The sequence below is a fragment of the Rutidosis leptorrhynchoides genome, chromosome 8 (assembly GCF_046630445.1).
Source record: "Rutidosis leptorrhynchoides isolate AG116_Rl617_1_P2 chromosome 8, CSIRO_AGI_Rlap_v1, whole genome shotgun sequence".
Taxonomy (NCBI): domain Eukaryota; kingdom Viridiplantae; phylum Streptophyta; class Magnoliopsida; order Asterales; family Asteraceae; genus Rutidosis; species Rutidosis leptorrhynchoides.
Genome location: NC_092340.1, coordinates 50,811,418 through 50,831,733, shown reverse-complemented (window position 1 = coordinate 50,831,733; position 20,316 = coordinate 50,811,418). Strand labels below are relative to the sequence as shown.

At 35.1% G+C, this 20,316-nt stretch overlaps 2 protein-coding genes and 1 long non-coding RNA gene across 3 annotated transcripts; all 3 read right to left on the bottom strand.

Moving 5' to 3' along the window:
* Positions 1-2,620: 2,620 nt before the first annotated feature.
* LOC139863393 (uncharacterized) lies at positions 2,621-3,920 on the bottom strand. Its single transcript, XM_071852029.1, has 4 exons — positions 3,825-3,920; positions 3,151-3,264; positions 2,942-3,090; positions 2,621-2,786 (listed from the first exon to the last, which is right to left on the bottom strand). The coding sequence occupies exons 1-4, from the start codon at positions 3,918-3,920 to the stop codon at positions 2,621-2,623; spliced, it is 525 nt and encodes a 174-aa protein (XP_071708130.1).
* A 5,665-nt stretch (positions 3,921-9,585) lies between these two features.
* On the bottom strand, positions 9,586-10,740 carry LOC139862667 (uncharacterized). The gene is made up of 3 exons (XR_011764248.1): positions 10,356-10,740; positions 10,211-10,241; positions 9,586-9,710 (listed from the first exon to the last, which is right to left on the bottom strand). It is a non-coding gene; the product is annotated as an uncharacterized lncRNA (long non-coding RNA).
* Positions 10,741-12,000: 1,260 nt separating this feature from the next.
* LOC139863392 (RING-H2 finger protein ATL70-like) lies at positions 12,001-12,507 on the bottom strand. The gene has a single exon (XM_071852028.1). The coding sequence runs from the start codon at positions 12,505-12,507 to the stop codon at positions 12,001-12,003; it is 507 nt and encodes a 168-aa protein (XP_071708129.1).
* Between the last annotated feature and the right edge of the window lie 7,809 nt (positions 12,508-20,316).

Sequence of the window (20,316 nt, the reverse complement as noted above, 5' to 3'; positions counted from 1 at the left end):
ACCACAACATTAGGATTTCCATCTTTAACAATTTTTTCAATTGCACTGCCAACATTCCCATGAAACGACTTACTAGAATAAGCATCCCCTACACCACTCCATTCGAATACGGACTTGTATTTTAAAATTGCACTGGCCAAAACATCTTGTATACTCCCAAAAGGGATCTCGAAATCACACGTGTCAATGCCCTCATTTACCTCTACAGCGGGTACATCCTTACCGACATGATCAACCTAGACCTCGGAAGGGACCTCCTGAATGGTCTGGAGATGTCTTGACAAAACATCGCACCTGAATTAACACTGCCCGACGAGACTTGAGACGACACACCACCATCATTAACATTCAAATTCGAGGCACGCCAAATAGCCTAGTTCGAGGAAGCTAAAACCCCCAAAGAAAACACGTATGAGGTCACCCGCTCAATGTCCGACAAGTCACTCACCTCGTTAACCCACACTTGGGTTAAAGAAAAAACCAGGGCTTGAAGATCCACCTCGACTAACTCATGTATATGTTTCACACAACGAGTTTTAATGAAATATCCACGCTTTGCACTTTATGACTTGAACAATCAACATTTAAAGTTCGCCATTCATCAATTTAACAAATAACCAAATGTAAAATATAACAAGACAAATCAGTAACATAAAAGATTAACGTTTCAAGTTTAAAATTCACAAAACCAACATATTATGAGTTCAACATTACAGTTCATCAACACAAATTCAAAGCCCACACAGTTCACAATTCACTTACGAATACAACCAAATTGAATAATAAAACATTTAAGCACACAAATCATAAGCATAACAAGTACGAACAGCTTGATTGAACTGCAACGCCTGTTACATATTGTAGATCTCATGAAAGATTGGTTGCTTCTTCAGAACTTTGATATCAGCTTTACACAAATTTCTAATTCATCTCAGATCAAACATCCTGATTTGATTCTGATTCCCTTGGCCTTCTAGTACAATCACGAACATTACTCATACGTAATACAAATAAAAGGGATCCAATACAACAACAACAAAACTGGGGTATGTGAGAGATAAGATGTAGAGAATCCTTCATCTATCCTAAAATGAAGAGAAGTCATTTCTCCACCTGAAATGAAACGCTCCAAAAGTAGAGAAAGTCCTCCCTCTCAATGTTCTATGAATAGAGAAATTGCTTTCGAATGAACCTCATGCCAAAAAGTAGGTTAAAAAAAAATAGAAAATAAAGTGTGGGGCGCCATGAAAATGGTAGAATCAAATTTCCATAGGTTTTAAACATGCATGGAGTTCAATTTAGACTCTAAGTGACAGTCAAGTCGCCAATAAATTGACTGTTCACTCTAATAGAGCCATTAAATAAAAGTGATGGTAAAAGGGATCGAATATCTCTTATAATTTAAAGCTCACAGTGTGTTGGGAGTTCACAGTTGGCACAATCCTACCAGTAGTCTAGTACCCACCAACCACCCACCCACTTATAATTGATGGTAAAAAAAAAAGAAGGAAAAAAAAGAAAAAAAGAAAAGAAAAATGAAACATTCTTTCTTGAAGATGCACATATGAATGGCCCATTGTTCCCCACCCTTATCTTAAATCTAATCATTGTGCATGAACAATGAGTAAATGACTAACAAAGTTTCATAGATGATGCATTGGTAGTTCACCTCTCAGACTGTTATTATTTGAATACTATACACTTGTTACATATTTAGTTACAAAGTGTGACTGATGAATACATGTACAACGTATGACAGTCGTATAGTAGATACAGTCATTACTCGCAGAGACAAAAGAGATATCATAGAACAACTACATGTTGTGGCAACTACAAAACCTAGTAAAACGTTGTGTGTGCAATGACACTAGTGATACCTTCATCAATTTACAAAAATTTTAATTTATTTTTTTATAATCAGAAAACTACGTAACATTAGTTTTCCTAACTTTCACAAGATAAGAATGGATGTGCAATGTTCCGAATTTAGTAACAAGCATGTTAGATGCCCAATACATCTCATACAGAATCATTGTTAGATTTCGAAACATTATTATTTCTCTTTTCGACCCATACAACATACAATTGTCATATTTAACATCGTTTCAAGAACAAGGACTAAAGATCAATTACTTTCTCTTTAGCTAAATTACTTATTTTTCTTTTTAACTTTAGGAAAGCCATTAATTAATTGAAATCGTAGAGAAAGTATAACGTCCAAGTGTTGCCCGCCATAAATATCATAATCGCAGCCCATCGTTACTTTCAAAAAATTCACATAGAATGCTTTTCAAATTCAAAACTTGTGATGACACTTTGTTTTCGCTCTTATACTCTTATTTTGATGTTGAAAATTGATTCAAGTAATCAACACAAGTAGCATCAAATCAAAGAAGAAATGATTACAAAATGCATAATAATATTATAATGTGGTAAACGAATTCCTATTATGAAATCTAGTGTAAAACATATCATAAAGATAGAGAAATTAAAGGGAACCCTTTCTCCCAAAAATTGATATTTTTAGAATGTGCTAAGCTTGAAGCAGGACACATCGATAAAGGAATAAAACGAGTGTTACATGTCTCAAATTCAGCTGACAAACTAAGTGAAATTGATGTTAAAGCTTACTTGCTTTTCTTAACACATATCCTGACAGATTTGAACCAATGCATAAGACTACGAGTCTACGATGATCCTTAACGTAAAGCCAAATTTGTAAGAAAGGAAACAGACTATTGGTTATACCTCTCTTTTCGATGTAACCATGAAATGCATCCCTCATTCTGTCATTAACGGCTTTGGTTTATTACAAAAAAAAAAAAAAAAAAAAAAATTAGTTAATCATTTGGATACTGATTACAGTCATTGTATTTTAGTAATTAGTGCTACCTACTAATTGCAGTATGAAATGACTTACTCAAAAATAGGACCATTGTACCTAGATGGAACTTCAAGAAGCCCTGAGGTTTCATGCTTATGTCTTAACGTTTCTTCCTTGTGAATTCCTAAAGCATCTGGACACAACCCACACAGAAAATGCAACAGGTACCCTTGGCCACGTTTCGATATCTCAGCATGAAGAAACAACTAATTGATCTCATCATCAGCATCAATTTCAGCAGGATCAACTACTGGGAGAATATTAACCATTCGCATTACGGATATACTAATCTCCTCATCTTCATACGTCCGTTTCAAAACCGGCCCACCACTTTCAAGTGCCCCTTTCACTACAGTAAATTCTGCAGGTGGGGTCACTTTCTGTGAACAAATTAACATATCAAATATCATACTAGATACAATACAGAAACCTCATTAAACCCTACACGCAAGGTTTAAAAAGGTGCTTGTGAGTATAGTGCCTACAAGATGTTTGACGAAATGCCACAAAGACTAATTTATTAAAACTGATTAAATTTGGTAAATATAAACCCTGCTAAAACATAGAGATATAGATTGGGTGACATAAAGTGGGAGGGGCCATTTTGGAGACTTCGGTTTAGTTTAGTGTTCTTTAAGAGAACGAATGAGTTAACCAACGTAGAAGGTGAAGAGTTGCTGCTGCCGGACGAATGATGGCGGAGAGGTGCACGGATGATGGTTCATGACGGCGAACGAAGAGCTCCGGTGGCACGCGCAGTAGCTCCTCCACATATTTATAACCTTAAACGATTTGATTGTATTTTCCATTTGTTACTTGTTTCCAGAGAGAGTTAATTTACGGGCTTATATTCGTTTCCTGCACACTTTTGCATATTTTTAATCAATGTATTAGGTTTACTTAACCACACTCCTCGTGACACAAGAGTACGCCCATATACCATTGCATTGTGATGGAGTGCAACAACCTTATCTTTGATCGATCTTGAAACTAAAAGAATTATCATTAAGAAATCGGATGATGTCATCACTCCCATCTTGAACAGGACCTTTAATCAGTACGCAATCACCTGCACATAATGCAGAACCTCTAAACATCTCAGTTTTCTTAACAATTTTTTTCTTCTACCCTTTTAAAAATTTCATCATTATAAATTTGGAAAATACCACTAGATGGCCCTTCCACATGTATTAACGAAATCCTAGACAAGAGATCATTTGAATAGTAATTCCAGATTTTAGGCCTATTAAACAAAGTTCTGTTACCAAATTAATTAGATTAAATGATAGCATTAAAGAACTCAATATAGCAATACTTCTGTTGCCATGTTCATATCCAAAAAACTTGGTTTGCCAATCTTGTCATAAGCAACAAAAGACTCGGTAGAAGTTGGATTATCATCCAGTTTTAAACTAAAAACCAATATCAACCTATCCGTACTTCTTTTTCCAACAATTCATACCGACCTTTTTTTGTAAGAAATATATAATCACTTTCTATGCCATTTGGCACAAGTATTACCTTAACTTTTGGGACTCTCCCTGATATCAACTGTAGAACCAAGAACAACGATTAATAATTATGCCGATTGGAACCACCTAGATCTAGAACTATTAATCGATGATCTTTATTATACTACTGATACATGGGGAAGTCCCCAAAGTTAAGTTAATACTTGTGCCTAATGTTGGGAAAATGATTTTATATTCTTACTAAAAATGGTTAGTATGAATTGCTGAAAAAAGAAGTACTGATAGGCTGCTGCTGGTTTTAGTTTGAAATTGCATGATAATGTAACTTTTACCGAGTCATTTGTTGCTTATAACCGGAGTAACAAACCAAGTTTTTTTATATAAAGATGGCACAAGCAGTTTTAAGTTTTTTAATGTTACTATTTATTCCAATTGATTGGGTAACACAACCTTGTTTTAGAGGTCCAAAATTCTAGAATTACTATTAAGATGATCTCTTCTCAAGGGTTTAGTTAATACATGGGGAAGGGCCATCTAGTGGTATTTTCAAAATTCATAAATGATGAAATTTTTAAAAGGGTGGAGGAAAAAAATTGCAAGGGCGCGCGCGCACGCACGTGCGCACACACATGGTCGTGAAGCAAAGTATTTATCTTTTTATGTGTGTTAATGTCAATTATTGATGCTGGGGGAGCAAATCCAAAAATGTAAATGTATCTGCCTACACCATAACATTCCATTCACTTTCAATCAAACCCAGTAAGCTAATGTTCATTATCTGACTCACCTCTTTTACGATTATATCTCCATTGTTCAAATGATGATCCAAGATAAAAACCGGAGGCATCAAATGCAATGACAAGTTGCACGACGCTAATAGTTCATTTCGTCTTCAATTTTGGTATATATATGCATACTCTTAAACAGATCGAAAAGATATTCATCAACTACATTCGGCGAATATGATAATAAGCACAACATGGGACCCTGAGAAATCCCGCCAATGAAATGAGAAGTGTTCTTCAATTTCTAATGGCAATCCAAGAGAGACGTACATCATCTTGAATATATGTGTGTCCCCTACTAAGAAGATTGTGCAAAGAACTTTTAAAATCATTGACTGCATCTATCTCTAGGTACATGTTAGTTGTTTAATCAGGTTCCACAGTAAGAGAATGAACTTTATTCAATAATATTGGATACCTCATCCCGCCAAAGTACTCATTCAAACGTGGATAGTCATTATCCATTTTCGGGAATTAAATCACATAACCTCTGTGATCTCTATTTAATAGAAGTCGGTAAAGATCATCAAATGGATTTGGTGGGAAAAATAGCGGTAATTCCAAAAACTCCACCATAGTTACGAGATTGAAAATTACAATATTAAGAGCATCAATTGTCAATCTAAACAAAATCTTACTGTGACACATATCTTCAAGAATCCAATTCTCGTCGATGGCAACTATACGTTATATTCTTCTTCATATTCGTGGGGCCTTAAAGCAAAGTTTAAGCCACACCTCCGTCAATAATAGAAAATGCAAATATCCAGGGTTTAGCGTCAACCATGTTGTTATAGTCTTGAACGAAAGGTGGAATGTGGCAGATGAAATTGTACTAGAAAGGACATAAGCTACCCAACATATATAACACGGGAACGTCGTAATTAACCAATACTTGTGACAGTAGATCATTCAGAAGTTGATCGAGTGGAAATCCTTTATCATTTGGGGCTTCAACTAGGGGCTGACTTCGGAATTCAAAGCTATTTCTTCAATACTTATGAATCCCCCAAATCAATCTCTAATTGAAGCCTCAAATGATGAATGATTTCCACTCGATCAACTCGTGGATGAACTACTGTCACAAGTATTGGTTAACTACAACTATCCCGAGTTATATCTGCAGGATAGCTTGAGTCCTTTCTATTACGATTTCATCTGTCATAATCTATCTTTCGTTCACGGCTATAACAACAGGGTTGTCACTGTACCCTGGATATTTGCATTTCTAACGTTAACGGAGGTGGCTTAATTTCAACTTTAAGACCCACGGATATGAGGAGAATAGAACGTATAGTTGTCATCAGCGAGGATTGGATTCTTGAAGATATCTGTCACAGTACACTTTTATTTAGATTGATAAATGATGATCGTTATATAGTAAATTTTAATATCGTCACTATAGTGGAGTTTGTGGAATTGCTGCCATTTTTCCCTAAATCCAGTTGATGATCTCTACTGACTTCTATTAAATAAATTTCACAGAGGTTATGTGATCAAGTTCCTGAAAATGCATAATGATTATCCACATTTGTATGAGTACTTTGGCGGGATGTGGCATCCAACATTATTGAATCAAGTTGATTCTCTTACAGTGGAACCACATCAAGCAACTAACCTGTACATAGAAATTGATGCAGTCAATAATTTAAAAGTTCTTTGCACATGTATTCAAGGTGATCCTTCCTGGATTGCCATTAGAAGTTGAAGAACACTTCGCATTTCATTGGTGGGATTTCTCAAGGTCTCATGGTGTGCTTATGACATATTCCCCGAATATAGTTAATGAAGATCTTTTCTATTTGTTTCTGAGTATGCATATATATTCTAGAAATGAAGACGAAATGAAATATCAATGTCGTGCAACTTTGCCATTGCATTTGATGCCTCCAGTTTTATCCTTATCCTGGATTGTCATTTGACGCCCGGAAAGGTGAGGGGGGTAATGAACATTAGCTTACTGGGTTTGATTGAAGGTGGAGGGAGTGCTATGGTTGCAGGCACATACATTTGATGTGCGTATCGAACCCCTTTCACAAAAGTTGAAGATCAAGTTCCACGCCAATTATATCAATAAAGTCAAGCGCGTATCCACCGAAACACAAGACACGTTGAGAAACTTCCACTGTTGAAGAATAAACATAATCTTAAAAAGCATGGTTTTTAAATGTTAGGAATCAACTTTACCGTTATAAACTTGAAAGGTTATAGTGCTTTATAAGGGATCAACGGGATAACGAGCAAGTACATTTAGTTCATTAGAGGCTATTGCATTTAACTGACAGTCACACTAAGCCAATGTGGGGCCTCAAGAAACGTATGCATCCTTCATATTGTTCTAACCTCAATCTCAAAAATTTCATTATCATATATTGGAATGTACCGAAAATAGATCTATAACCCTAAATTAAAGCAACTCTAGGATGTAAATTGTCAACAAAATATTTCAAAAGATTCAACTTTATGAACCAACAAGAATAAGTCTGTCAAGCTTTTATTTCTTCAATAAATTCATCTGACCAAATTCTGAAACAAATAGCCGGTCAGCTTCTCTACCCATTAGTACAAACATCTTGCGCTTATACTTAGTTTCAATTCACCGTCATAAACTAGAATGTACAACACCAATGTGGTTTAAACTAATGAGTTGCGCATGCAACACCAATTTGGTTTAAATCTGATGAGTTGCGCATTACAGTTTTTGACGACGAACTGAAAGTAGGTGATGGAAGCTCATTGGTTGCAGTAATGTTAGTACTAATGAGCAATGTTGTACATCTCCTTATTTCTCCCCGATATCTCCCCGAGATCTCGTTTTTAGAAGGCAACAAAGACGAGATGTCCATCTCTCGAGATTTCTCGGTCAACGGGGTCAAACTTGGTGAAAGCCATGATTCTCGGATTTTCTCGTAAAATTTCGTAATTTCTCGAATTTCTCGGATTTTCTTGTAAAATCTCTTAAAAATATATATAGATATACATATATTTACTTATCTCAAAAAATGTCCAAACGAGATCTCCCCGAAATTCGAGTTCTCCAACCCTACTAATGAGTAAAGAAAATGATTGGCTGTTTGTTTCAAAATTTAACCATACGCATTTATTGATGAATATATATATATATATATATATATATATATATATATATATATATATATATATATATATATATATATATATATATATATATATATATATATTGAAAACACTAAAAAGTCAATGTAACTCAACGTTCAAAATCTCCCAAAAAATGTCCAAACGAGATCTCCCCGAAATTCGAGTTCTCCAACCCTACTAATGAGTAAAGAAAATGATTGGCTGTTTGTTTCAAAATTTAACCATATGCATTTATTGATGAAATATAAGGTTGACAGGCTTATTTTAGTTAGTAGCATAAGGTTGATGATCATGTGCCTTGCATGTCTCCTTTTGTTTCCTATTATTTCACTGGTAAAGCAAGTTTCGGTGATTTGGAAAACGCAGAAAGTGCACTGAGTTTGATTTTGTTAGAATGTCATCCATCAATGATACAAAAAGAACCTTCATACAAATCAAATTTTACGAAATATTATGCTGAAAATTTACAATCTAAAGATACTTTAATTTAGAGTTAAGGGTTCACTTCAAATGTATGATAATGAAACTCTTTAAAGTGGATATCTATTGACCTTGTAGCTCTTTGAGTTATGCTCCATAAGTTTTGCCACTGGATTTCTGTATTTTAACTTTTCTTTATGTGTATCCTCATATCGTTCCTTGTCAACTCTAGCATCAGATTGTGTGCGAGTTTCATTTTGTATGTGTCATATTTATAAGATACGTGGGTTGAATATTTTTAGTCTGAAAGAGTAGTTGAATTGACAAAATTGTTGATACTTGTATGTAATATACAAAATTGTTGACACTTGTATGTAATATACAGATGTTGTGATCCATAGCTGATCCGTACAATTGCTTACTCATTTATTGATTGGTTGACTTCTGAGTAGTGAGTTGCAGAAGTTCCAGAAAGTTGTAATTGACCTGTGTTGATAGTCACATCAAGGCTGTATATTTTTAGCGATATAATGTGGTTATTGCGATGGTTTGTGATCATGGTGTGTGCTACAGTAGTGGTTGAATTTGGTACACAGTGGATAAAGTTGGCTATGGATAACTATAGCAAAAACAATAATCTAAGGCATTAACTTGTAATATCTATCTGTAGGGACGTATGAGGCAAAACATGCGGGTAATTTCAGAGTAGGTATTTGTAGTAATTTTAGTTGGAGAAGCGTGGTGGATACAATATGCATTTAAGTAATTGCAGTGGTTTAAAAATTCAATGTGAATATGTTTATCATTAGTAGTACCTAATTTGACTGAATTTTTATTAGAATTAGATTCGAATAAATGTACATGTCTAATCTATACAGAAGTGTAATAGCTTAGTTTAGAGAATGTACCTTCGTAGTCGTGGACATAGCATGAGCTTGCAGCGATTATCACCGGCTTTTTCAGTGATTCGTATGTTTTCATATCAAAGTTTGTCCATGTTCAGTCCACAAAGTTCACTGTATAACGTTGTCACTACACATAACAAATGGTTTGTTGTTAGTGAGATGTAACAAGGAACAACCACTACATATAGAATAACATTCAAACCAATTGAACACTAATAGTGGTGGAATATATTGACCCTATAGGGAGGTTTTACCCGCCCGCTCGATGGGATAAAGGCTCGACCACATGCCCGTATGGATTGTGGTTCGATGTCCCCTGGTTAGCGGTTCAGGTTTCCGACCGAACGTGTGAGTGAGTGACAAATGAAAGTATTCGATGTCAAAATTGCTGTTCGAAAAAAAATAAAAAAAAAATAAATAAAATACTTACATTGACTACTAAATGAAAGTCTAATTATAAAAGAAGCAAATTATCACACTTACCACTCCACAAATGCATTAGCCATTGTAAAACATACAATAATAACAACATAACAGAAAACAAATCAAAGAAGAAACATTACAAATGAAATAGAATGCAATAAACAGTTACGAAATCCCCAAAAAAAAATAAAAAATTGGAAATACCTTAAACCTTCTGCAAGAAGCTGCAAACAACCTAAGCACAAATCAATAAATCAACATTTTATTTGATTTGTAACTACATTACAAACGAAATAGAATTCAACAAACATTTATGAAATAACCATAAAACAAAAAACAAAGGAAATACCTGAACAGAAATCAATAAATCAGCAACACTTTATTCGGTTCTTAAACTGACATGCGTGGTACATAATAGTTGTAGTACGGAGTATTATTTATTAGGGCAAATAAAATAGAGAGTTTTTAGATTGACTGGAATGGCTGTAGAGGAAATAAGGATATTGGAAGGGGACAATCGATTTTAGGGCAAGTAAAATAGAGAGAGATGTGGTTAATTTGGACGAGTAGTAGTTGTGGGTTTGAGATTTGGGTCCCATACTGGACTTAACATATAAACTTAATAATGTCATTTGAAAATATTAAATGTGTTCATTATGATATTCATGACAATTTAGTCACTTAGGTTTTTACACATAACTTTATTTATTAATGATATTTATGATAGAGCTATATCTTATGTTATCTTTTATACTAATTTTTAGGCATTCAAGTTGAATTTGTTAACTTTTCTGTAAAACTAAACTGTGGGCAGTGGTTATCAAATGGATCAAAACGTTGATTTAGTATTCATATCTACTATTATGTTTTATTTAAAATGTTTTTTTACATACAATCATCAATACCTAATGTATTAACACTTAACATAATAGAGCCAACCGTACAACACATGGGCTCTTAAAGTCTAGTATTCCTAACAGGACACACAAGTTTTGTGTGTTTTGTTCTTTATTGGCCAAAAGCAACGCACTTTTTGTGTTTGTTGACTTGTCAACGAAAACAATGGATGGAAAAATATGCCTTCTTCTCTTTTACTGTAATTAGTTTTCGTAATGTCATTTAGTTTCGGTTGTTCGTAGCTTTGTGGTTTGGTTTCGTCTATTTTTCTCTAAAAGAAAACACATTTATTTAATTATTCTTTTATAATCAATGATCAATGATATAAGTTAAATGAAATTCATTTTTTTCCTAAACATGACTCAGGACTCACGCAACCAATATGATTTTACACGAATAATGTCTTAAACAGAACTCGAACTCATAATTGTAAGACAATGAAACCCGTGAGGATTATACTATTATTAACCACTATATATAGACTGCGTACGAAACCCTAAACCCATAAACGGGCCGGGCTTTACTAATCATAATCCTATTCTAACAATCCCTCGCAGTCCGAGATGCGGAATCACGAAAGTTCGGACTGAAAGGAAACACAAATATCAAATAAATAGTAATAAAAAAACTTAACATATTTTTTTCTTGATTTGTTGCGCCGAATAAACCGATATTCGTTGATTTGGTTGCATCATGTCTTGATGGTTTCTCCTTTTCCATAGCCTTTTTTTTTCTTTTACGCTGTGGCTTGTGCCTAAGGATCAATTACCACTTTCGTATGCAATTTCCGTCGACGATAACAATATTCTTCAACGCTGCAAACAAGAATTTTGACTATATTCTCATTATATATATTTGTAAAACTATATACAAGGAGGTTCCCATACATACTTCGCATGTGTGAATTGGGTATGCTTGTTGTATATGTAACGAGGTTTGAAAATAGAGCTTTGGTTTATGGATACGGGTAAAAATGTAAAATTAAAATTTAGTATCATTCAGCTCAAATAGTGAAAATAAGAGTAAACAGAGTCAACAATATAATCTGAAATTATGAGTTTTACACATATACTTGCACACCGAGTTAACTTGATTAGTCAACCAACTCCATTGACTTGATTATGATAACCTGCAACTGGCGATTTTCGACACACGGGACAAGTAGGATGAGTCTTTAACCATGTATCTACACAGCTCACATGAAACAAGTGCTTGCATTCAGGCAATACACGGACAACATCAGTCGATTTATAATTGACCAAACATATAGCACAATCTGAACCATATTGGGCATCAGTAGCAGTATGGGCCTTTTGAGTCATCGTAACCTCTGAGTAAAGAAACGTTGGGAACGTAACAAGGACATCGTCATGAAGGCCGCCTAGTGAGAATCTTAAAAGGTGTCGATCAGACGAATCTTCATCCATGGTGGCTGGTTGTTGTTGCGATTGATCAGAGCGCTTACACTTGTAATAAACGTACGCGAGGGCGAGTATAAGGATAGCGGATACGAAGAATCCGACCACAAATAAGTAGTCGTTGCTTCCTGGAGGTTTGCCTAGGTTGGGGTACGGTGGGTCTAAGGAGTCTGTTGTTGAGTTCATACGGAGTATTTAGTATAAAAGTGATTATGGAACTGGTAAGTTATGTTGTTGATCCTATAATCATATGATAGAATTTTTCATGAAATATATGGATAAGAAAATACAAGATTATTAGTATGTCTTAATCTTAATCTTGAGTATGTATCTGTTGTTTGTAGGATGTTATTAAAAAAGTCAACTTCTGTCGTTTTCCTCAGTTAGTGAGGTGTATATTTTTTATTTTTTTAATATATATATATATATATATATATATATATATATATATAGGGGCAGGATCAATGGGAAAGTAACCAATCGGGGAGAAGCAAAATTTTTAATTTTTTTTCATTTTTTTGGAATTTTTTTTCCGGCATCAAGATCACACGAAAATATGAACATTTATAAGAGACACTTCGTGATGAATGTTATTATTTAGGCGGGAAAACGATCGACAAAAATAACATTCAAGATAATATTGTTCGTGAAGAATATGAACGTTTTTTTTCTTCATGTTTTGTGAAGTAAAATTTAGCCCGATTTAGAGTTTAGGGTTTAGGGTTTGGTGTTTTGGGTTTATTCCATAAACCCAAAATACCAAACCCTAAACCCTAAACACTAAACCCTAAACTCTAAACCGTTCGTGTTAAAAACTCAATCTAAATCCTAAATCTAAACCCTAAATCTAAACCCTAAACCCTAAATTTCTAAACCCTAATATCTAAACCCTATAAACCCTAATATCTAAACCCTAATATCTTGTCACGACCCTACTTTTTCCGTTATCTTTTACAGTTAATTATTTAACGACCGTTAACTGTTAATTGTGCTACGTCATTTCTATGACCTATATTATTATATTAATAATTTGTATTCATATTTTAATTTATACGTTTCTACGTGTCGCGGATTTCTATCCGGCGAATCTTTTCGGTTTTAAAACCAACGGTCGCGTTTTTGGGATATTTAAATCTTAATTATTTTAAATATGATAATTTAAGATCATATAATTATATATAGTATTTATATTTATTTTTCGTCGCGCGTTTGTTATCTCTCCGAATTTTTAATCGCGTAAGCGTGTTTTCGCGTTTCGGGATTCGTTCGGGCTTTCGGGCCACTAGGATTTAATCACATTAGCAAGATGGCCCACAAGTGGGGCCCACCCCATCCAAATCGGCCGAACCCCATAAGGGGGAGGAGCCTTTCTCTTTTTTCCATTTTTCACATTACACATTATTTTGATAAACCTAAAATTCTAATTTTGCTCTCCTTCCTCCCTTTCTCCCTTTTTGGCGACGGCACCCACACCCCACAACATCATCTTCATCAACCAATTTTATTACTTGGATCATCAAATCGTTTATACAATCGGATTCCTCATTCCGTTCTCTACGCGATTATACTTCCCGTTTCTCGATTAGGGTATAAACTCTAACCCTAGAACTTTTGATTTTTCTTTATTTTTCTGTATTTTGATTATATATTAATTGTATGATGATTACTTGTTGTTGTAATGGTGTTTGTATGCAAAGAATTACTCGTAAACACATGTTTTCGGTTTGATAAAATTGGGACAGCAGCTTTTTCGTGTATTTATGATATTTTGACTGTTATAAAAGTTAAAATAAAGTATCTAGATGAGTTCCTCTCATCAAGACATTAATTTTAGACTCCGGATTCATGTCGTTTCGATTCCCGGAGCCCTAGATATGATCAAAGTGGTATTTTGTTAAGATTGAATTGTGATATTGGTATGAACCTGGTTTGGTCCGACTTTGTGACCATATTTGTTGACTTTAGGGTGTGTTAGTGTTTTCGGACTGATGGTGGGACGGACTTTCATGTTCGGGTCATCTCAATCCGAGCCACGAATCACCCGTTACGTCTAAAACACGATTTTGATTGAATTGAAGTTCCAAGTAGTGTATTGGCTGTACATCACGACTTGTGGGCTGTTCTTGGTGTGTTCTTGAGTGTACCAAAGTGTCGGGTGGTTTGATTAGGCGGAGATATATGTAAGGCTCGCTGAAAACCGACACCCGGGGCTCAAGATACGACCCGATGAACTTTTGATTTAAAACTTGTGATTAATTATTAAACTTATGATATAAATAATGGGTTTCATTATCATTTAATTACTTATGATAAAAAAAGTAATTATTATTATTTAAGACTTATGATATATATTTATTATATCATTTAATTAATACTTATGATTTAATAACATTTTAATTAAACATATGATTAATAATACTTTATTATTAATGGAAAATACTTATGATAAGTATTAAACTTATATTATGAGATTATTATAATAAGACTTATAATAAGGATTAATTAATTATTTGATTATTATAAGGCTTAGTTATTATTTAATTATAATTTAATTATTAAATACTTATGATTTAATGGTTATAATTAGAAACTTATGATATGATTAATAATTCATTATTAACTAATAATACTTATGATATGATTTAAAATTTATTATTAATTAATAATACTTATATTATGACTAATATTTAATTAATTAATTAAATACTTATGTTATATTAATTATATCATTTAAACTTATATTAACTTTAATAATTCATTTTAATCTAATTAAACTTATGTTATGACATAATTAGACATATTTAACTTTAATAAACATTATAACTTACATTATTATTACAACTTACACTTTTAAAATTAACGTTGACTATGTTTGACCAAGGTTGACTTTTAAGTTGACTTTCAGTTGACTTTGACTTTCAGTTGACTTTTGTTGACTTTCTAATTAAGAAAACTTTCCTAACTTATAAACTTTCCTAAAATAGCAACTTTCTAAATTTGGAAACTTTCCAAAAATAAAAACTTTCCAAAAATAGAAACTTTCCAAAAATAGAAACCTGCTAAAAATAGAAACTTTCTAAAAATAGAAAGTGTGTGTCCGTAAGCTGTTCCGATCAAACCGATGCATATTGAGTATTGTTCTATAACTACTTGCAACATGTACAATAGCTATCATACCAAGACTTGACCTAAGTTAGTTATTTATATCGACATGCTTTATTTATAGGTCGGCGTTGTGATCATTCCTGATCACTGTACTGCATTTGCTGTTCGCTTAATTGTGTTGGTTACTTCGTTACTATTAAGGTGAGTTATAGTCCCGTTTTTACATACTTTTCAAAGTATATTTTTGGGATGTGATTACATGCATTTTATTTTACGTTTAAACACAAGTGACAATTAAATTTAAATTATTCATTGTGAGTTGGACAAAAATATTCCCTAGTCTGGTAACTGTAATCATTGGTTTCTACCGGTGAACGCGAATCCTACGGATAGATCTATCGGGTTTGACAACCCAATTTCGAGCTAGTCGCGCTAGCAATTTATAATCGGAATGTTTAGTACTTCGTATTTTGTTTTAGATACACTGTCCAGTGTATATTATTATTGTGTTTGGCAAGGGTAAATAAAGGGTTAAGTGGTTACCAGGTGGCTCATTGATAATGGAATAATGTTTAATGTTTTCTAACATTTTTAAATCTTGCGGTCTAAAGTTTATTCAATTATTTAAACCTATAATTCACTCAACCTTTGTGTTGACAGTTTACTCGCATTTTTTCACATGTATTTGAGTTTATGTGATGCTTCCGCTGTGTTTAGAAGAGTCTGCATGCATTTGGGCAGATTTTAATGAAACAATTTATGAAACTTAAGCTTGCATTTTATTTTTGGGAAACTTTTGAAATAAAAAAATACAATATTGTTTGTTAAATTCATTTAAGTTCGATCAAGCTGTGGGACCAAGTGACGGAGCTGTTAAGTGTTTTGACGGGGCCATCACAGTTGGTATCAGAGCTCTGGTTGTAGGGAACTAGGCGGTCTTAATGTGGTCAACCCGTGGTTCTTAGGGTGCATTAGAGTCTAGTCTACAGCCCGACCCTTTTGCTATAGCATTATTATGCATTTCATTTCGTATGAGATACATCGTAAGCATTTATTCCTATTTGGTATATGGTTTGTGGTTTTACTGTTTGCAGATGTCGACTTCGATCAACAACTCCGTTCGTGCTCCTGCTCCTCCGGCTGCTGCCAGACGTGGTGCTGGTCAACCTTTGATCGATGATCCTGTTCACTACTACTTTTCCACCCTTACTCACATGAACATGGCTTACAATGAAGTGACGCGTATTAATGCTCTTAGTGATTGTATGCATACTTTGCCACATAACGAGATGATGGACCAGATTCGAGCTAGTATGTATTCGTTTGTTAGCTTCAAGAACAATGTTGGGTTCGAGAATCGTAAGCGTAACCGTGAAGTTGACGCTAGGTTCGAGGCTCTCGAGAGCACAGTTCGTGGTTTGAAGGCAGAGTTGGAAGAAGTGAAAGGAAAGTTGCGGAAGTATGAGCCTTCTGCCGAGACTCATGTCGGCCCAGCTTATCACACCCGCTCTAAGCAGATGTGATATGATGATTCATGATTGATTACTTATTTCATAAGACTTAATGTCCTTTCATACATACATTTTTGGGTTATGTACGACGTTTTGCCGAGGATTTTATTAAGATTTTGTTATGGGATGTTTTTCATTATGTATGGATGGTTATTTTTATGACATCTATTATCATTATCACATTTTATTTCCGATGTTGTGACTCTTGGCATGTTATATTATGCGTAATGTAGATCATGTATGTTAGGTGCTATGTATGTTGTATGATGTTATCATAAAATATGTATGCATGTGGTGGTTATTTCTATAACTATCATAACTGTCATGTTATTACTCATAGTGTTTACTGACTATTATTTTAATGGTTAATCTTTTCGTGCTCGATCTATTCCTTTATAACACTAGTATTATTCTTAGTACTAACGGTTGTGTTATTCTGTTTTGAAGATCATGCCTCCTAGAGAGTCCAACGAAGCCCGTATGCAACGTCTTATTAACGAAGGGATAGCTGCTGCTATGGCAGCGAATGCTAATGCTAATGCGAACAACAATCAGGTGGGATGCTCCCACAAAACGTTCATGGCAAGTCGTCCACAGGAATTCAGTGGTACGGAAGGACCTATAGGACTCACCCGCTGGTTCGAGAAAATCGATTCTATTTTTAGGGTTAGCCGTGTCGGAGAGGAGGACAAGGTTAGTTTTGCTAGCTGCACTTTGAAGGATAGTGCATTGACCTGGTGGAACAACTTGGTTAACAGTTTGGGAAATGATGTGGCTTATGGTTTAACTTGGAATAATTTCAAGGAAAGAATGATCACCCGCTACCGTCCTAGGGGTGAGCTTAAGAAGTTAGAGGTTGAACTTAAAAACTTGAAAATGAAGGGCACCGAATTAGATGCCTACGAGCAGAGATTCTTTGAGTTGACTTTGTTGTGCCCTAATGTTTATGCCGATGAAAATCTTAAGATCGAAGCTTACATTGATGGATTGTCCGAGAAAATTGAACATGGGGTTGAATCTAGTGAGCCCCAGACTATTGAGGTCGCGATGTCGATGGCTCATAAGTTGAATGATAAGATCTTGAGAAGAAGCAAGGCTGCTGTAACCGAACCCAGTGAAGAGACTGTTAAGAAAGCTGATAATGGGAAGATAAAGTGGGATAATAACCGCAATCAAAGCCAAGGTCAGCAGAAAAAGCAGGATACTTCTGGTTCAAATAACCGCAGTCAGTGTGTGTGTCCTCGTTGTTACAAGGCTCATGATGGTTTCTGTACCGTGACTTGCAAGAGGTGTTCCAAACAGGGACACATTGCTAAGGATTGTACGGTGCTTCTGCCGGGTTTTGCTACTCCTGCTGCAGGTGGTAATAATGGTAATAATGTTGGTAATAGAGGTGGGAATGGTAATGGTAATGGGAAGTCGAATAATGGTGGTAATCCGAGGGTTTGTAACGAGTGTGGGAAGCCGGGGCATTTCCATGATGCCTGTCCCAACAAGAAGACTGCAGAGACTGCACGTGGTAGAGCGTTCAACATTAACACTAGAGATGCTGAGGAAGATCCTAAACTTGTTACTGCTACGTTCTCGATCAACGATTTATCAGTTTATGTACTATTTGATTCAGGGGCTGATTTGAGTTTTGTGTCGAGTAAATTAAGTCCAAAAATCAAAACACCGTTAACTCCTTTAGACAATACTTATGTTGTTGAAATAGCTAATGGTAAAGTGCTTACTGCTAAGACCGTGTATCGTAAGTGTAACATTAATCTGGCGGGTAGAGATTTTGAGATAGATTTGGTACCGATTGAACTTGGTAGTTTTGACATTGTTATTGGGATGGATTGGTTATCTGCGAATCGTGCTGAGATTGTGTGTTATGATAAAGCTATTCGTATTACTAATGTGGTTGGAGAGCCGCTGATAGTTTTTGGAGATAAGAAATGCCAACAGTTAAATCTTATTAGCTGTTTGAAAGTTCTTAAACATCTTCGCAAAGGTTGTCATGCTATTCTAGCCCATGTTGTTGATTCCGAAAAAGAAACGAAGAGCGTTGGAGATGTTCATATTGTTAGAGATTTTCCCGAGGTATTTCCCTAAGATTTACCTGGCCTTCCGCCGCCACGCGCGGTGAAATTTCAAATTGATCTTGTTCCCGGTGCTGCTCCTGTAGCACGTGCTCCTTATCATCTTGCGCCTTCTAAACTTCAAGAATTATCGAGTCAACTTCGTGAGTTGTTAGACAAGGGTTTTATTCGTCCTAGTTCGTCCCCTTGGGGAGCTCCTGTTCTGTTTGTTAAGAAGAAGGATGGTTCTTTTCGTTTGTGCATTGATTATCGTGAGTTAAACAAGCTTACTATTAAAAACCGTTATCCTCTTCCGAGAATTGATGATCTGTTCGATCAGTTTCAGGGTTCATCTGTTTATTCAAAAATCGATCTTCGTTTCAGCTATCATCAGTTGCGTGTTAAGGAATCTGATGTTTCAAAAACTGCTTTTCGCACCCGTTACGGTCACTTTGAGTTTCTTGTTATGCCGTTCGGATTGACAAATGCACCTGCTGTGTTCATGGACCTCATGAACCGTGTGTGTAGACCCTATCTGGATAAGTTCGTTATTGTGTTCATCGACGACATCCTTATTTATTCGAAGAGTGATGAAGAGCATGAGGAACATTTGAGGTTAGTGCTTGATCTGTTGAGAAAAGAAGAGTTGTACGCTAAGTTCTCTAAGTGTGCATTCTGGTTACGAGAAGTTCAATTCCTTGGACATACTGTTAGTAAACAAGGGATACAAGTTGATCCTGCTAAGATTGAGGCGATTGAAATGTGGGAAACTTCGAAAACTCCTACTCAGATTCGTCAGTTCCTAGAATTAGCGGGTTACTATCGAAGGTTCATTCAAGATTTCTCTCGTATCGCGAAACCTCTGACTGCTTTAACGCATAAGGGGAAGAAGTATGAGTGGAAGGATGAACAAGAGGCTGCTTTTCAGATTTTAAAGAAGAAGTTGACTACTACTCCGATATTGTCACTACCTGAGGGTAATAATGATTTTGTTGTTTATTGTGATGATTCGCGTCAAGGCTTTGGTTGTGTTTTGATGCAACGAAAGAAGGTCATTGCGTATGCGTCACGTCAATTGAAGATTCACGAACAGAACTATACAACTCATGATTTAGAGTTGGGGGCCGTTGTTTTTGCGCTTAAGATTTGGAGACATTATTTGTATGGGGTCAAGAGTACTGTGTACACAGATCACAAAAGTCTTCAACATATCCTCGATCAGAAACAATTGAACATGAGACAACGAAGATGGATTGAGACATTGAACGATTACGATTGTGAACTTTTGTATCATCCAGGTAAGGCCAATGTTGTGG

Bases quoted from the DNA above. Each gene is read 5' to 3' on its own strand.
- LOC139863393 (XM_071852029.1), bottom strand. From the start codon at position 3,920: ATGGGAGTGATGACATCATCCGATTTCTTAATGATAATTCTTTTAGTT. The intron at 3,265-3,824 runs GTATATGGGCGT...ATTTGTTCACAG, and splicing joins CACTCCATCACAATGCAATG to AAAGTGACCCCACCTGCAGA. The intron at 3,091-3,150 runs GTTAATATTCTC...GAGATCAATTAG, and splicing joins GTATATCCGTAATGCGAATG to TTGTTTCTTCATGCTGAGAT.
- LOC139863392 (XM_071852028.1), bottom strand. From the start codon at position 12,507: ATGAACTCAACAACAGACTCCTTAGACCCACCGTACCCCAACCTAGGC.